General features: G+C 43.7%; 1 protein-coding gene across 6 annotated transcripts in view; it reads left to right on the forward strand.

Moving 5' to 3' along the window:
- Nucleotides 1–18892, forward strand: part of LOC143816127 (multidrug and toxin extrusion protein 2-like) — a 372861-nt gene that overhangs the window by 168737 nt on the left and 185232 nt on the right. For all 6 annotated transcript variants that reach the window (XM_077296137.1, XM_077296136.1, XM_077296138.1 and 3 more), the window contains one exon: nucleotides 4465–4613. In XM_077296137.1, coding sequence (XP_077152252.1) covers nucleotides 4465–4613 — 149 coding nt within the window. The remainder of the gene's footprint in view (nucleotides 1–4464; nucleotides 4614–18892) is intronic.

The following is an 18892-nucleotide window of genomic DNA, read 5'->3' on the forward strand; positions in this document are numbered from 1 at the left end:
TAGTGAATATCATTAAAAAAAAATTTAAAACAAGGCAAAAACAATGCTTTATCATCATACCGCCAAAAATAAAGTGCAATAAAATGCGATTTAAAAGATGGATATAAATAAACATGGTACTGCTGAAAATGTCATCTTGTCCCGCAAAAAAAAAGCCACCATACAGCTCCATCAGCAAAATGTAAAATGTATAGCTCTCAGAATAAAGCGATGCAAAAATAATTATTTTTTCTATAAAAAAGTTTTTTTGGGGTAAAAGTGCCAAAACATAAAAAAAAAAATCTAAATGACTTATTGCTGTAATCGTATTGACCTGAAGAATAAAACTGCCTTATCAATTTTACCACACAGGGAACAGCATCAACCCCCCTCAAAACAAATTGCTGTTTTTTTGTTCATTCTGCCTCCCAAAAATTGGAATAGAAATAGATTAAAAAATGTCATGTGCCCAAAAATGGTACAAATAAAAACATCAACTCGTCACGCAAAAATCAAGACCTCACGTGACTGTGGGCCAAAATATGTAAAAATTATATCTCAAAATGTGGTGATGCAAAAAATATTTTTTTGCAATAAAAAGAATCTTTTAGTGTGAGACAGCAGCCAAGCATAAAAACCTGATATAAATCTGTAATCGTACTGACTGGAAGATTAAAGTCGCCTAATTACTTATACCGCACTAGGAACGGTGTAAAAAATAAAACCAATTCTTCACATGTTTTTGATTTTTTCATTCTTCCTCCCAAAGATCGCAGTAAGACTCTGCGCACATTTATCCTGCGCTTTGCGCTGAGTGCTTACACCAGGGTTTTCGTGTAAATCTCTGAAATGCGTGATTTAGATGGAAGTTCTGGCTGAAGATTCCCTATGAGGCAGATGGAGGCACTGTCGACGCTGTCTGACCTGTGATCCGGCAGTGTCCATCTTTTTTAGGATTACATAAAAGTGTCGTCGACCACAGTTTTGGTCACTTCTGAAAAGAAGGACACCACTGAACAGAGGCCAGATGGAGTTCAGAGTAACTCTGCTGCCTCAATATAGTGAATGTCTCCCTCAGGGGTGTCATCTGAATCACGTTACTCAGAGATTTAGATGGACACCCCAAAGTAAATGGTCAGCATAGAGGGCCAGATAAATGTGATCCCAAACGTTCTACGGTGCTCCCGTGTTACTGGTTGCACAAAGACTCTGCAAAAGCGAAATGGCTCCTCAACCAACCAAAAGAAATTAAGTAAATTCTCTGCTCCCAAATCCAAATGCCCCCCTCCCTTCTGAGCCCAACAGTGTACCTAAACCACATATTGTGTCCACGTTTGGCATTTCTGAAGCTATGAGAGCCCGCCTAACTTACGGGTACATGCCTCCAGAAGCATGCGTTGGGCATAACGTACTGGTGACTGCAACGTACTGGTGACTACAGCTGTTTGGTACAGTTTTCCAAATGGGGTCACTTGTGGGGGGATTCTGCTCTTCTAGCAATTAGGGGCTCTTGTATATGGAGTCCGCAAACTGTTCTAGGAAAAGCTGCACTCCAGGAGGCAAATAGCACTCCGTTCCTCCCGAGTCTCTCCGTATGACTAAGTATTAATGTACAGCCTCATATGGCGTATTGCTACATTCACTAGAAATTGTGAATTGGCAAATTTTGGTGCCATTTTAACCCACTTCTTGTGTGAAAATGTAAAATCTGGGGCTCAAACAAAATTTTGGTGGTAAAAATATAGTTATTTTGTCTTCACTGCCCAATGGTTTAAAATTCTGTGACACACCCATGGTGTAAATATGATCACTGCACCCTAGATGAATTCATTGAGAGGTTTAGTCTGTAAAATGGGGTCACTTATGGAGGGTTCTGCTGTTCTGGCACCTCAAGGGCTCTCCCAGTGGGTCATGGCACCTTCAAACCATAACAGTAAAATCTGGTGCTCCTCTCCTTCAGAGCTTTGCACTGTGCCTGAAAAATATTTCCCGATTATATGTAGGATATTGGCGCACTGAGGAAAAAATGGACCTCAGTTTGTTGTAAAAACAATTCCTATTACCCATTAGAAAAATTAAAAACTTGGGGCTAAAACTACATTTTAGTGGTAAAAATTTAATTCATTCTCTCTTCACCGCTCAGTGGTATAAAACTCTGTGAGGCACATGTGGTGTCACTATGATCACTGCACCACTAGATGAAATAGGGAGTGTAGTCTGTAAAATGAGTTCACATATAGGGTTTTTTTTGTTGTTCTAGCAGCTCACGGGCTCTGCCAATGTGACATGGTACCCTCAAATCATTCCAGCAAAATCTGAACTCCAATATGGCGCCTCTTCCTTTCTGAGCTTTGCACTGTGCCTCAAAAGTATTATTCCCCCACATATCGGCACACTCAGGAGAAATTGCATGGTGCAATTTCTTTTGTTAACCTCATGAAAATGCCATATTTTGTGCTAAAAACATATTTGTGGGGAAAATTTTATATTTTTTATTTTTACAGCTCAACCTTATAAACTTCTGTGAAGCACCTGAGGGTTCAATGTGCTCAACACACATCTAGATCATATCCCTGAGGGGTCTGGTTTCCAAAATGGTGTCACTTGTGGGGAACTTTCACTGTTTAAGCACATCAGAGGCTCACCAAACACGACATGGCGTCCGTCAATTGTTCCAGCAAATTTTGACTGGAAAAAGTCAAATGGCACTTCTTCCCTCCTGAGCTCTACCGTGCTCCCAAACAGTGTTTTTTCCCTCATATGGGGTATCGGCATGCTCAGGAGAAATTACTCAACAAATTTTGGGGTCCATTTTTTCCTGTCACCCTTGTCAAAATAAAAAATTTTGGATCTCAAGTACATTTTTTGGGGAAAAAAATTAGATATTCATTTTTTTTCCACATTCCATAAATTCCTGTGAAGCACCTGTTCATAAACTTGTTGAATGTGCTTTTGAGCACCTAGAGGGGTGCAGTTTTTAGAATGGTGTCACTTTTGGACATCTTCTATCATATAGACTCTTCAAAGTGACTTCAAATGTGATGTGGTCCCAAAAAAAAAAAAAATGCTGTTGTAAAAATGAGAAATCGCTGGTCAACGTTTAACCATTTTAATGTCCTAACAAAAAAAAATGTGGGTTCCAAAATTGTGCTGATGTAAAATAGACTTGTGGGAAATGTTACTTAAGTATTTTGTGTGACATATCTCATGGATTTAAGGGCATGAAAATTCAAAGTTGGAAAATTGTGAAATTTTCACCAAATTTCCTTTTTCTCACAAATAAAGGCAAGTCATATCAAAGAAATTTTACCACTATCATGAAGTACAACATGTCACAAATCTCAGAATCACCGGGATCCATTGAAGTGTTCCAAACGAAAGTTATTACCTCATAAAGGGAGAGTGGTTAGAATTGTAAAAATTGGCCCAGTCAATAACGTGCAAACCACCCTCGGGGGTAAAGGGGTTAATGTTTACCCAATAACGTTTTGTATTTTAACATTTGGATGGAGATGCCAAAAAATAACGTCCTTTACTCTAATAGGGAATAAAGTGGCGACAAGACTGAAAATTCTACTTTTCAATTTGAAGTAAATCTTAAAGGGGTTGTCTATTCTAAGAAAACTTCTTACAAAATGTGGCCACTCCAAAGATAACTTGTTCACCTCAGATCATACTTCTGACACCCATGGTAAGCTGATGATTTTGAAGGGGACAGCCAGAAACAGCCAGGCATTTATAATAAGATATAGCAGGCAAGAAAATGAATGCTTCCCCTATATAATATATCTGTAGTCCGCTAGCCTAGTAATAAAGCTAATAGGGCAAATAAACTGGCCTTTTCTTCATTAGGCTGCGAGAAAAAAGGTAGATATCCAGCTGCAATTAAAAAATTATTTATTTGGTTACTTGGTTTAAAATAATCTTTCCATGACCAGGAGGATCATGCATATGACAGACAAGCATGAGCCTCCTTCTCATGCAAAGATTATTTTAACCTAAGTCACCAAATAAATGAATTTCTTTTAATTGGAGCTGGATACCTACCATTTTTTCCCCATACTTCACGTCTGGCCAGGACAAGTGATGAGCGAACGAGCTCGGATAACATCTTATCCGAGCATCTGGGAGTGCTCGTATATTATGCTCCAGTCCCCGCAGCTGCATGATTTGCGGCTGTTAAACAGCTTGAACACATGTGGAGATTGCCTGTATGTTAGGGAATCCCCACATGTGTTCAATCTGTCTAACAGCCGTAAATCATGCAGCTGCGGGGACTGGAGCATAAAATATGAGCCCTCCCAGATGCTTGGATAAGAGGTTATCTTAGCACATTCGCTAATCACTAGTCAGGATGAATCTTCCGTGCTCCTACACACTGAACCCCAACAGGTGAGCTGGCATCCTTTTTATGTTTTCGCATTTTCATTAGACTTCCCCTTTCATGGGAACTAACACTAAACCTTATTCTGTTTATTTTTACAGACATACGGTAGTAAAAACCTAAAACGTGTCGGAACAATACTTCAGAGAGGGATTCTCATTCTACTTCTCTGCTGTTTCCCTTGCTGGGCTATTTTAATTAACACAGAACAGATATTGCTTCTATGCAAACAGAATCCACATGTTGCCAGGTAAAAAAAAATGTTTAGTAATGTATATCATTTTCTAAAATATATTAAACATAATCACTGTATGCTAAAACAATCTTTTAGCACTGCCTGCTAATAAGCTGATGACCAACCAGAACAACTTATTTTTTGAGAAGAGGTTGTTTCGTTTGAACAGGACTGTTAAAGATTAATCATCGTTTTAATTTTTATCAATAGTAAACATGAAAATAAGCAACTTTGTAATATATCTTATAGAAATTTGCTTCTTTCTCTGCCAGAATTGATCAGTCAATCAGCTCTACCCTCTCCGAGTGTATCATCACCCATCCCCTGCAGACTGTGAGCCCTCGCGGGCAGGGTCCTCCCTCCTTATGTACCCGTGTACCTTGTTTTTTTGCTCATATTTAATGTATTTGTCTATATTTGCCCCCTTTTCACATGTAAAGCGCCATGGAATAAATGGCGCTATAAAAATGTATAATAATAAATAAATAAATGTCAAAATTCTCAATTCTGAAGTAAAATCTGTATTCAGTGAAGACAGACTTTCCGATTACCACTGAAATCAACAAGCACAATGAAAATGGACAGTGAGCATATTACACATGTTAGGAATTGCTATGCTACAGTGCCTAATTTATAATTACTGATCCTAACATAAATATACAGTAGATGTAGAAATCCCTAAGTTGTCAGATGGCACAATACTTAATATACTGTAATACATGGCTATGTACGTGTATAGGAAGAAAAAGTAGTGGAACTCACTGGTCTAATGTCTTTATTCAGAAAAACATGTTTAAAACTGGCTGCAGAGAGGGAAGAAGCACATGTGCGGAATGACGATCGCTCCACGTTTTCCAGTGATTCTACTGGTTGCCAAACACATGTGCTTCTTCCCTCTCTGCAGCCAGTTTTAAACATGTTTTTCAGAATAAAGACATCGGCTTTTATAGGATCGGTGAGTGCCACTACTTTTTCTTCCCATATACAAGTGCTTCTCACAAAATTAGAATATCATCAAAAAGTTAATTTATTTCAGTTCGTCAATATAAAAAGTGAAACTCATATTATATAGAGTTATTATCATAGAGTCATCTATTTCAAGTGTTTATTTCTGTTAATGTTGATGATTATGGCTTACAGCCAATGAAAACCCAAAAGTCATTATCTCAGTAAAATAGAATACTTTATAACACCAGCTTGAAAAATGATTTTTAAATTCAAAATGTTGGCCTACTGAAATGTATGTTCAGTAATTGCACTCAATGCTTGGTTGGGGCTCTTTTTGCATCAATTATTGCATCAATGCGGCTTAGCATGGAGGCGATCAGCATGTGGCACTGCTGAGGTGTTAAGAAAGCCCAGGTTGCTTTGATAGCAGCCTTCAGCTCGTCTGCATTGTTGGGTCTGGTCTCTCTCATCTTCCTCTTGACAATACCCCATAGATTCTCCAGCAGAACTTGTCACCTGTCCACATTGCCAAAAGTACCAATACCTGGTTTAAAAACAACAGTATTAATGTGCTTGGCCAATCAAGAACATTGATACTGTTGTTTTTAAACCAGGTATTAGTACTTTTGGCAATGTGGACAGGTGACAAGTCGTGCTGGAGAATGAAATTTCCATCGCCAAAAAGCTTGTCAGCAGAGGGAAGCATGCAGTGCTCTAAAATTTCCTGGTAGATGGCTGCACTGACTTTGGTCTTGATAAAACACAGTGGACCTACACCAGCAGATGACATGGCTCCCCAAACCATCACTGATTGTGGAAACTTCACACTAGACCTCAAGCAGCTTGGATTGTGTGCCTCTTCAATCTTCCTCAAGACTCTGGGACTGTTATGGATTGACCTGGATTGGAGTAGTGACATTGTAACCACTAGGGGCCGCATCGGCAGGAAGCATAGTCAGAGATAGCCAGAGGTTGATAACAGGAGCAGCAATGTCATTTGAAGGAATAAGCAGGAATCGTAGTCAGGGAAGCCAGAGGTCGATATCAAGAACAGCAATGTCATTTGAAGAAGCAGCAGGTGGAAGGACGCTTGACTAGAGGCTTGTAGCTCAATAATCACGCAAGGAAAGCGAGCAAGGCCAGGTTTAAAAAAAGGGTGTGCAATCAGGATGAGCCAATCAGGAACTCAGGGTGGTGACCAACAGGAACTCAGAGTGGAGACCATCAGCAACAACATAGGTGAAAGTATTTGGATTAGCATGGAACTGTCCAGCAAACTGAATAGCTCAGAGGGAAGAGTTGCCATCTGGTGCACAGGAGCTGCTGAGTTTGAATCCTGACAGGGACCTTGATTTCCACATGAAATGCAAAATTTACTTTCATATGAAAGCAACACCTTGGACCACTGAGCAACAATCCAGGTTTTTGTCTCCTTGCCCCAGGTAAGACACTTCTGGCCTTGTCTGTTGGTCTTGAGTGGCTTGACACAAGGAATGCGACACTTGCAGCCCATGTCCTGGATACATTTGTGTGTGGTGGCTCTTGAAGCGATGACTCCAGCAGCAGTCTACTCCTTGTGAATCTCCCCTAAATTTTTGAATGGCCTTTTTTTAACAATCCATTCAAGGCTGCGGTTATCCCGGTTGCTTGAGCACCTTTTTCTACCACACATTTTCCTTTCCACTCAACTTTCCATTAATATGCTTGGATGCAGCACTCTGTTAACAGCCAACTTCTTTAGCAATGACCTTTTGTGGCTTACGCTCCATGTGGAGTGTATCAATGACTACATTCTGGACATCTGTCAAGTCAGCAGTCTTCTCCATGATTGTTGAGCCTACTGAAATAGACTAAGGGACGTTTTTAAACGCTTAGGAAGCCTTTGCAGGTGTTTTTTTTTATTTATTCTAATTTACTGAGATAAAGACTTTTGGATTTTCATTAGCTGTAAACCATAATCCTCAACATTAACAGGAATAAACACTTGAAATAGATCACTCTGTTTGTGATCACTCCATATATGAGTTTCACTTTTTGTATTGAAGAACTGAAATAAATTAACTTTTTGATGATATTCTAATTTAGTGAGAAGCATTTGTACATGTTTGCATCTTATTTTGTGAGCACCCGGTACCTGCAGGCTTGATTGCTCAGTCCTAAGTTTGGTTTAAGGACAAGTTCACACACACAGGTTGTTTTTATTTCCATAATACATGGCTATATTAATAATCTGACAAATTATAGATTGCTACATTCGTGCAGGATCAGAGTTAATAACTGTTCAGGAATACAGCATCAGAACCACCATTAGTACAGAAATATATCACCAGAAATGTAATTAGTACATGAATACATCACAACAAACACAAGCAGAATATGAATACAGAACCAAAAGAGCCATCAGTATATGAATACAGAAGTAGAAGCAACGTAAGCACTTGAATACAGAACCAGAAGCACTATCTGTACATAAATACATCACCAGAAGCACCATTAATTCCTCAATTCATGAATACATCGCCAGAACCCCCATCAGTACTCGAATTCTGCATCAAAATCATCAACAGTGCATGAATACAAAACCAGAACCTCCGTCAATACATAAATAAGTCACCAAGTTCAGATAGCAATCAATTGTAATGTCAAGTCAGCCCCATATACAAATATGTTGCATAAACCTCCAACTCACAGTATGTTCTTAACAATGATAAGGAGATACTGGGAGCAAGACCAGTAGACGTTTTTTTAGTAGCCTAGGCAGATAAGACCAATGGCATCCCCCACCCTCAAGCAAAGGAATGGGTCAGAAGCTAACAAGACAACTAATGCATCCCCCTCCCTTTCCAGATGTGCTCTATTAGAATTGTTACTTTTACATAAAAAAAACAGAAAAAGTAAAAAAAAGTGTGTACTTCAGGTCTGAGGCGGTGCAATTTTACAGTTAGATAAAGGAATCACTCATTATTGTGGACCATTTCCATTATGCTAGGGACAAATAGTGATATCCATCGCTGATGTCTTTGACATAATTTACATTTTAAATGTCAAATCCAAGGATAGTGAAGGAAACTAATATAGTTTAATTATAATGGGGGCCATTTGGTTTCAATTAAGGTGTCCAGCATTTGAAGAATACTCAGGTGGACACCAAACAAACTCTATTATAGGTAAAAGAATACATCTGATGGTGTTTGCGGCCGTCATTCAATAAATATACTTTGCAACAAAACTGTTAATGGTTCTTATGCAGTATTCTTGTAATGATGGTGGTTCTGGTGAAATATTCATGTAGTGATGAGGTTTCTGGTTCTGTTTTCATGTACTGTTGGTGGTTCTGATGATGTATTTCTTTGTTGGTGGTGGTTCTGATATACTGATGATGATTCTGGTAATGTATTCATCAACAGAATCATTATCAGTATCTGAATATGACACCAAAATCATCATCAGTACATGACTACAACACCAAAATCATTATTTGCACATAAATACAACACCTGAGCCATGAATAGTTACATTGCCACACCCACCATAAGTACTTGACTACAAGAACAAATCATAGTACAACGATCAATTTTAATGTCAGTTCAGCTACATATACAATTTTATTGTATAAATCTGCAACTCCCAGTATGTTCTTAACAATAGTAACGAGACACTGTAAGTATTTTTTACCAGCCATCATACAGGTACAACAGTACTGATGAGTTGCAGGCAGAACCAGAAATAAACATTTACCTCCAGGTAACTTACAGGTGACATCTTCTCTGATTGGAGTTTTTCTCTTTTTTTTTTCTCTTTTTTGTGCAAACATCATTATGTCTTTTCACGCATACAGCTTGTCTCTGCAGTCTTCCCTATTCTCCAGTCTTCTGCAGCACAACCCAACATGGTGTCCTTAAAAGGAACCTGACACCAGGTTTTTGCTACCTTCTCAGAGAGCAGCATGAAGTAGGCAAAGAAACCCTGAATCCAACGATGTATCACTTAGTTTACTGGGTGCAGGAGTTATGACACAATCAGAGTCCTTAGATTTAGCATGAAGCAAAGCTGAGAAAGCTGCCCCCGCTCAAACCAAGCTGTGTATTTGCATTCACTATTGACAGTGAGCTGCTTATCACAGGAGGCGGTGGTATTGAACCACTGCTCATGAGGCCAGCTAGTCATGGCAATAATAATGTCCTAATGATAAAACCTTCGATATAAGTAAACAACAGCACACAGCTTGATAGGTGACATATCGTTGACATCTGTGTTTTAACCCATATCTCATGCTGTTATCAGATTACATAGCAAAAACTTACAGACAGATTCACGTTAAAAATAAGTGTTATTATAATTATAGATGAGCGAATATTTCAATGTTCGGTTCGGATTACGATAGCCGAATTTGCAATATTCTCCTATTTATTCGTCGAATATTCGCAATGGGAGACAAAAACAAACACATGCACAGCACCTTCTAACGGCCTCAAAAGCTGCCAAAACATATCAAATGAGGAAGAGATACCAGGAAAGTGGCCTCAATTCAACCACAGTACAAATTGTAGCATGGCACTGCAGCAATCAGCCGTGCATGAGGTAACGGCGTCTGGGCCAGCATTTAGAGCTTTCAAGTGAACGTCACCGTAAGACGAGGTGGGTGAGGGATCGGTATAGGCCTCCTGTGCTGGGAGCCCTGATACCAAATGCAACAACTAAACCTGTTTTCATGCTCAGCCACACTCAGGTGGCACAAATATCATATAAATTTCGTATACTACTATTGTCTGGAAAATCTAAGGATAGTAACATGGGTAGTTGACTCCAATGAAGTGGAGGCCTGACAGTGTCGGAGACCTACTGCTACAGGCAACACGCATGAAGGTGACCCAACCAGGAGTCTACACATTTAAACAAATGAGTGCCTGACACCAACAAAGTGGCATCAATTTCACCACTTTAGAAATAGTATAATAGGGACCGACCGGTCTTCCACTACGCCAAATCCAGAAGATGGACACCCAACCAGGAGTGTTCACATTTCCAAAAATTATTGGCAGACACCACCAAAGTGGCATCAATTTCACCACAGTAGAAATAGTATAATAGGGACCAACAGGTCAACCACTACAACCAATCCAGCAGATGGACACCCAACCAGGAGTGTTCACATTTCCAAACATTATTGGCAGACACCACCAAATTGGCATCAATTTTACCACAGTATAGATAGTATAATATGGACCAACAGGTCTTCAATGACACCAAACCCAACAGATGGACACTCAACCAGGAGTGTTCACATTTCCAAAAATTATTGGCAGACATAACCAAAGTAGCATAAATTTCACCATAGTATAGATAGTATAATATGGACCAACAGGTCTTCCGCTACACCCATCCCAGCAGATGGACATCCAACCACGAGTGTTCATGAAGCGCCCCCACACCGCCGCAGGGCCGAGGGGTACCCGGAGCCGGGCCTCTGGGTCTCAGTCCTGGGGTTGTCACGGTGGCTAGACCCGGTCCGTGGCCCTGTCTGTCAGTGGGGGACGTCCGGAGCAATAAGTGGTGTTGTAACGGTGCAGTTGTGGGGTGCAGGTCGCGATAAATAATGAGGACACCAGGTTGCAGTCTCTTTACCTCTTTATTGAAGATCTCTGGGTCCTCAATCCAGAATACGGCTCACCAGGCTGCGCAAGTCCGGCCGGTCCAATGACACTTCCAGAGTTCTCTTCACAGGAGGAAATCTGTGCCTTCCCCCTAGCGCTATGTGTTGTAGTCCTTCCCTGCTGTGCTTACGGAAAGTACCCCACAACTGTTGTGTCTGTTTCTGATGTTCCCTCACAACTCGACTAGATGATGTTCTGCTAATCCTCCGTCCCTCCCTGAGGTTCGGGTAGGAACGGCACCCGTTTGACGGGTAGGCCTGGAGTTCTTCCGGGACCCTAGAGACGCCCCTCTCCCACAATTGCCTCCCAAGACTTCATAGGTGATTTGAGTTAGACAGCCCGCCTGAGACTGACTGTCCTGCCGCTGTTTGGAGTATTGCTTGAAGCTGAATGTTGTTCTACTCCCTCGGCGTTCCGGCCACCGGTATTGCGCCTCAGTAGGATGTTGCTTCGGTCTTACAGCACGACTCCTACTGGTATTTCTCCTTTGCGTGATCCCGTTTCTCACTCAGCACAATCTATCTCTCTTCTAATCCTTTCTTGGGCACCGCCGCTACCCGGAGCAGGCACGGTCCCGTTACGTTCGTTCTCGTTGCCAAGCCTCTGTCAGGATCCCACCCCTGACAGAGACCCTACTGTATCTTCCCCTACAACACCCTCTGCCACAAGGTGTTGCCTGGTTCCAACCCAGTCAGCTTTCTGATATAACTTCCTGCCTGACCCCCAGTTTACCCACTATGGTGGGGAGTGGCCTAATGAATCGCACCCTTAGCTCCCCCCGGAGGCCCGGCTGTGAAATGTATTGGTGTCTGTGATACCTGATCAGATGAACTCCTTCAGTGCCATCGGACGCACCATAGCTCCCCATAGTGGCGGAGCCACAGTACTGCAACGACCAGGACTCTGGGGCGCTGCACTCCCCCCTGGTTAAACACAGTACTCCGGGACTGGGAAGAAAACAACAATACAGTTTAGCAAAAAGACATACAATTTTTGTTGAGTGCAAATAACAATACGTATACTTGAACAAGCTTCCCTTTATGGGAGGTGAGGACACTTGAACGTTACAAAACATGGTTAACATTAAACATTATAAATTACAGGCTATAAATAACTCCTGTTACCCAACCGGGTATTCTACTAAGTGCAAAAATTGTTGAACAATAATTTAACCTTGCCTTTAAGGACATACACTCTTAGTCCACTAAAGACCTTCCTATAATCACATTATAAGGTATTTTAACTTTTTCATTCTCCTTCTTTAAATCTGCAGGACCGCCTGTCCTATCGGCACCAGACCTACTGCCTCTCCTTTCTGTTACAGGACCGCCCCGTTCAGCCAGGGCCTACTGCCTTTTCAACTACTATACACAGTATAGAACATAACATTACTTTCAGTTTAAGAGCACTGAGCCATCTCTATATGACTCCTATGAGGACTCAGGGTTTACCTTCTATCCTAACTATCTATCAACATTATCAAGCATTTTCTTCTGAACATTAAGCCTTCTCATTATCTTTCTTTCTATCATGCATGCTGGACTCCACGTCTATCCCTACGGGTCCACTGCATCCTTCTTCTACCTTTCACATTTTTACTTCTCAGAGCACATCATCAGTATTTCTTCACATTTAACTAATTAAACACATAACTTTCTCGTACAACATTATCATCACTTTTCTCTCATCAACATTATTGCTACTTGTCTTAAGCAATATTTCTATCGAAATGCGGCAAATGAACATCCCCTTTAAGAGAGGACCAAGTCTCTGTGAGGTAGCGTATTTTCTCAAGCTACCAGTCCATACTCAGCAAAGGTTCCAGTGCGGTATCTTCGCAAAGAGTCCTTCTTTAAGTAAAACCAGTAGGGGGCGCCTTTAATAAGGTGCAAACTATGTACAAGAAGTTCGGATCATGCACTGTTCATGATTTCAGCAGTTTTTAAATAACATAGAAAAAATAGAAAATAACCAAAAACAATAGGGATCCATAAGGAATTAACCCTGAACGGGTTTAGCAGCAACAGTAAACAGTAACTATATACATACTCATGGTATCGAGGTTTATTCTTATAAGTCTGGGGGTAATCTTGGTCCCCCAGCCAACGTGGCACCCGTACTGGTAGTTGGTCTCTCAGATGCCATCAGATCAGCCGGTGCCTGGATTTGAAGGCTAATCCTGCTTGCGAGTTCGGTAGCCGCTACAAGACGTACCGTGGTGATGGGAACGAGGTCCGGCAAATCGGGATCAGTCATGATCGGGACAACAGGGGGCGCTCTCTCAGGCTCACACCATCGAACGTTCCGGGCACACCATCCTTGTGCACTCCGATGGCGGTTGTAAGTCACCTGATCCCCCCTTTGTAACGGATCACCATTTCGACTGCAGCAGGGGGTCTTCACATTATAGCTAGTGACAAAGACATCAGTTGGTAGCCCCGGTTCCTGTATGGAGCCCCATCCCCTCTTCGGGTGGTAGGCCATTACAGTTCCCCGCTTTACCACGTCTTTCCTGACGGGAGCAGACTTCTTACGTTGCGTGTCAGGTGGTTCGGTCTCGTCCCGATCTTTCCAGTGTTGGATCAGACATTGTTTATACTGCTCCCAGGTAAGTACCGCAAGGGTGAGGCCATCCACCGGAATCCCATCCTGCTCAACCCAGGGGGTGTCCCACCGGAACATCACTCCGTCCGGGCCCATCTCTATGGGCTCCCCCCACCTGGTTGGTAGTGGCGGCAACAACTTCCCGATCGCGCTGGGGCCGAGGACCACCCGCTCGATGGTGAACGAAGGATTACTGCTGCGGGGAGGATCGGTCGCGGGAGCGGGATCGAGCGTGGGGGCAGGGGTATCTGTCGTACCTGCGCCTGATGTGGTTCCACTGGTGTCGAACCGGTCCGCTGACAAGAACGCTGGAGTCGGCTGCGGCTCGGACCGCGGCTCCTCCAATGCGGTCCCCGAACACGGCTCCGCTCGCTGTGGTTCCTCCTCCGCTGACTCCGAGGTCGGGATTGGTGGACTCAGCTCCGCTATCTGTTCCAGGAGCTTCGGATCCTCCGGCTGCAGGGGACACGGGTCCGCCCCCGATAAACGAGGGCAAACCGGGACTGTTCCTTCCCCGTTCCGGCACTCGCTGTTCTTCGTCATGGTCTGCTGATCGGTGGCAATGCATGCATCGGACTCCGCCATTTCTCCGAGGTCGGGCTCCTTCTTCACCTCGTTCCCGCCGTTGCAAATCAGGGGGTCGTCCTCTGCTTGAGGGCAGGTCCTCACTTTGCAGCCAGAAGCGCAGGGGGCGGTAGCCATTTCTCGCGCCACTCTGGTGGTCTCCTCCCATGTCACGCCCTCCTTCTTCTCTGGCGTAGCAATGGCGGCGGCTTTTGGCGGGAACTTCTCTGGGTCAATGGCAATACACCGTCTCTCAATAAAGTACAGTCCAAGCACAACAAATCACAGTTCCAAGGCACACATGACCTGATTCTTCAGGCTTAAGTAGATCCTGTTCGTGACGCCAAGTTGAAGCGCCCCCACACCGCCGCAGGGCCGAGGGGTACCCGGAGCCGGGCCTCTGGGTCTCAGTCCTGGGGTTGTCACGGTGGCTAGACCCGGTCCGTGGCCCTGTCTGTCAGTGGGGGACGTCCGGAGCAATAAGTGGTGTTGTAACGGTGCAGTTGTGGGGTGCAGGTCGCGATAAATAATGAGGACACCAGGTTGCAGTCTCTTTACCTCTTTACTGAAGATCTCTGGGTCCTCAATCCAGAATACGGCTCACCAGGCTGCGCAAGTCCGGCCGGTCCAATGACACTTCCAGAGTTCTCTTCACAGGAGGAAATCTGTGCCTTCCCCCTAGCGCTATGTGTTGTAGTCCTTCCCTGCTGTGCTTACGGAAAGTACCCCACAACTGTTGTGTCTGTTTCTGATGTTCCCTCACAACTCGACTAGATGATGTTCTGCTAATCCTCCGTCCCTCCCTGAGGTTCGGGTAGGAACGGCACCCGTTTGACGGGTAGGCCTGGAGTTCTTCCGGGACCCTAGAGACGCCCCTCTCCCACAATTGCCTCCCAAGACTTCATAGGTGATTTGAGTTAGACAGCCCGCCTGAGACTGACTGTCCTGCCGCTGTTTGGAGTATTGCTTGAAGCTGAATGTTGTTCTACTCCCTCGGCGTTCCGGCCACCGGTATTGCGTCTCAGTAGGATGTTGCTTCGGTCTTACAGCACGACTCCTACTGGTATTTCTCCTTTGCGTGATCCCGTTTCTCACTCAGCACAATCTATCTCTCTTCTAATCCTTTCTTGGGCACCGCCGCTACCCGGAGCAGGCACGGTCCCGTTACGTTCGTTCTCGTTGCCAAGCCTCTGTCAGGATCCCACCCCTGACAGAGACCCTACTGTATCTTCCCCTACAACACCCTCTGCCACAAGGTGTTGCCTGGTTCCAACCCAGTCAGCTTTCTGATCTAACTTCCTGCCTGACCCCCAGTTTACCCACTATGGTGGGGAGTGGCCTAATGAATCGCACCCTTAGCTCCCCCCGGAGACCCGGCTGTGAAATGTATTGGTGTCTGTGATACCTGATCAGATGAACTCCTTCAGTGCCATCGGACGCACCATAGCTCCCCATAGTGGCGGAGCCACAGTACTGCAACGACCAGGACTCTGGGGCGCTGCATTCACATTTCCAAAAATTATTGGCCGACACCACAAAAGTGGCATCAATTTCACCACAATAGAAATAGTATAATAGGGACCGACAGGTCTTTCACTACACCCAATCCAGCAGATGGACACCCAACCAGGAGTGTTCACATTTAAACAAATGAGGGTCTGACACCACCGAAGTTGCATAAATTTCATAAGAGTAGAAATAGTATAATTGGGACCGACATATCTTCCACTACAGCCAACCCTGCACATGTAGACCAACCATAACTGTTCACATTTCCACAATTTTGTGTTAATATCTGCAGCAGCATCAGCAACAGCAGGCACAGAAGCCACACTAAAGATATCACAGAGTTCCGTTTACGTGACATTAATGCAGCATACTAAAAACTGCAAGATCGCCTAGTCTGTATAGTCTGCGATTGGGGTGCAAAAGTCCTTGGAGATCCATGACTTGTTCATCTTGATGAAAGTTAGGCAGTCTACACTTTCAGGGGACAGCCAGCTGTGCTTATCCATCAGGATACCAGCAGCAGCGCTGAAGACACGTTCTGAGAGAACGCTGGCTGCCAGGCGCAATAAAACCTCCAAGACTTCTGAGGTGAGCTCAGGTCACTCATGCATTTTGGAAGACCAAATTGTGAAAGGCTCCAAACCGTCCCTGATGGTATTGATATTCAGTTCTAGATACTCCTGCACTATCCTCTCCATTCGTTCACCACATGTAAGACTTAGACTCTGTTGTGCTGGTGCATGAGCTGGTCTAAAAAAAGCGTCAAAGGGCTCACAGAAATTGCTTCTTCCACTTACACGACTGCTGCTGCTAATGTTTTGGCGTTGACAAATTGACGTGCCGGAGGTTGGAAGTCTAGAGATGCGAACTGTGTGCTTCACTGCTGTCTTGGGGAAAAGCGCTCTCAAGGTTGTGTAAAAGCGTATTTCGATACTCCAGCATTCGCAGGTCCCTTTCCCAGCAAGCATCTGGCAAAATGTGGTTTTATAATGTGGATCTAACAGAGTGGCAATCCAGTAGTCAGCTCTATTTCTAATCATAACTATACTGGGATCATGTTTCAGATAGTGCAGCAAGCAGGCACTCATATGTCGTGCTCTACCATGAGGTCCAGACCTATGCTGTGTTCTGCACAGGAAAGTCAATTTCACAGCCACACAGGGAAGTAGCTAGCTAAACTATCTGGCTGATAAAAAAAACGCCTAGTTAACTAGCTAAAATCTTGCTGCTAACAGTGTCAGCATCAGGAGTCGCCTCTCTGCGCTGTTACAGTGTCAAAATGGTGATGTCCGCTCTTTATAAAATTACTGTTTACAAGAACTCTGAGCTCTGCAAACCCACTCCCATCATCAAGCATTTGCAAACGCTCATGATACACCACCATTAACATTGCTAAAGTGCTGAAAATACTTTTGTGTGCAATGCAAATATTTTCCCGCACTTTTTACCAAATGTTACCAATTTTTTCCGATTTTATAAAATTTTGCTAGTGTTTCCAATCATGAATCCAAATATGCCATATTCGTGCCGAATTTATGTTTGGCGATCAATATCCGAACAAATTCACTCATCACTAATTATAATGCCCTTTGCAGAAAAATATCTGTCCATAATATGCCCTAAATAAGCCTCCTACAGCACATGGCCTCTACATTGACTACCCTGATGAATGATACCCACCACACTATCTTCCTTAATGAGCTATAATAATCACCACACTGTCTGCCATTATCAGCTATAAATGCCACACCATCTGCCTTTATCAGATGTAACCATCCCACCATCCACCCTTATGAACCACAGCCTATATGGCTGTCCCCTCTCCAATGGTTTATCTTACACTCTCTTTATCTCCACACTGCCTCCTCCCATCATGCTAACCCTCATTTCACGCTTTTTTCTCCATATCCATAATGTACCCCCTCTTCACACATGTCCTCATACTGCCCACCATGCTTCCCACCATGCTGCCCTATCCAAAACTGTGCACCCTTCTCACACTGTCCCCATTTCCAGTTTAATGATCACCACAGCTCGTTGTACAGTATGGTCACAGCAGTCCCCCATATGCAGTGTGATATCCACCACAGCCCCCCCCCCCATATAATAAGATGGCTCCCACAGTCCCCCATACAGTATGATGGACCTCACAATCATCTATGCAATATGATGACCCCCCACATCTCCTTATACACAGTATAATGCCTCCCACAGCCCCTTAAATGCAGTATAATGTCACCCACTGCCACATACAGTATAATGTCCTCACCTATACAGTAAGATACCACCACAACCACAATATTCAGTGTAATGTACATCACAGCCCCACATATTCAGAATATCCAGCTCAGCCCCCCCATGCACAGTATGTCCACCCCCATACAATATGATGGCCGCACAGCCCCCATACAGATTGATGGTCCGCCGCACAATTCCTCATGCAGAATGCTGCCCCCACAGCCCCTTTTATACAGTGTAATGTCCCCCAAAGCTCCCAGTGTGATGTAAACCACAGCCCCTCAAAAAGAATGATATTCACCACAGCCTGCAATATACAGTATTATGCCCAACACTGTCCCCCATACACTATTGACATCAGAGCCCCTACACAGTATAATGTAACTCATAGCCTCCTATATACTATGGTCACCACAGTCCCCAATATAATGACCCACAGCTTCCTATACAGTATGGTCACAAAAGCCCCCCAGCATATTGTCCCCCACAGCCCATTGTCCCCCACAGCCCACTATACAATAGTGTCAACACAGCCCCAGTATAAGGTCCCCCCACAGCCCCCATACAGTATGGCCACTAGAGAGACCAGTATAATTTTCCTCACAGCCCTCTATACAGTATGGTTACCACAGCCCCCCGTAAATATCACCCAACAGCCCCAGATACTGTATGATCACCACAGTCCCCCATATAAAATGATTGCCCCCACAGTCCCCTACACAGTATGGTCACCACAGCTCCTATACAGTATAATGTCTCCAACAGTCCCCAATATAA

Source organism: Ranitomeya variabilis, chromosome 3 (genome assembly GCF_051348905.1).
Source record: "Ranitomeya variabilis isolate aRanVar5 chromosome 3, aRanVar5.hap1, whole genome shotgun sequence".
Lineage (NCBI taxonomy): Eukaryota > Metazoa > Chordata > Amphibia > Anura > Dendrobatidae > Ranitomeya > Ranitomeya variabilis.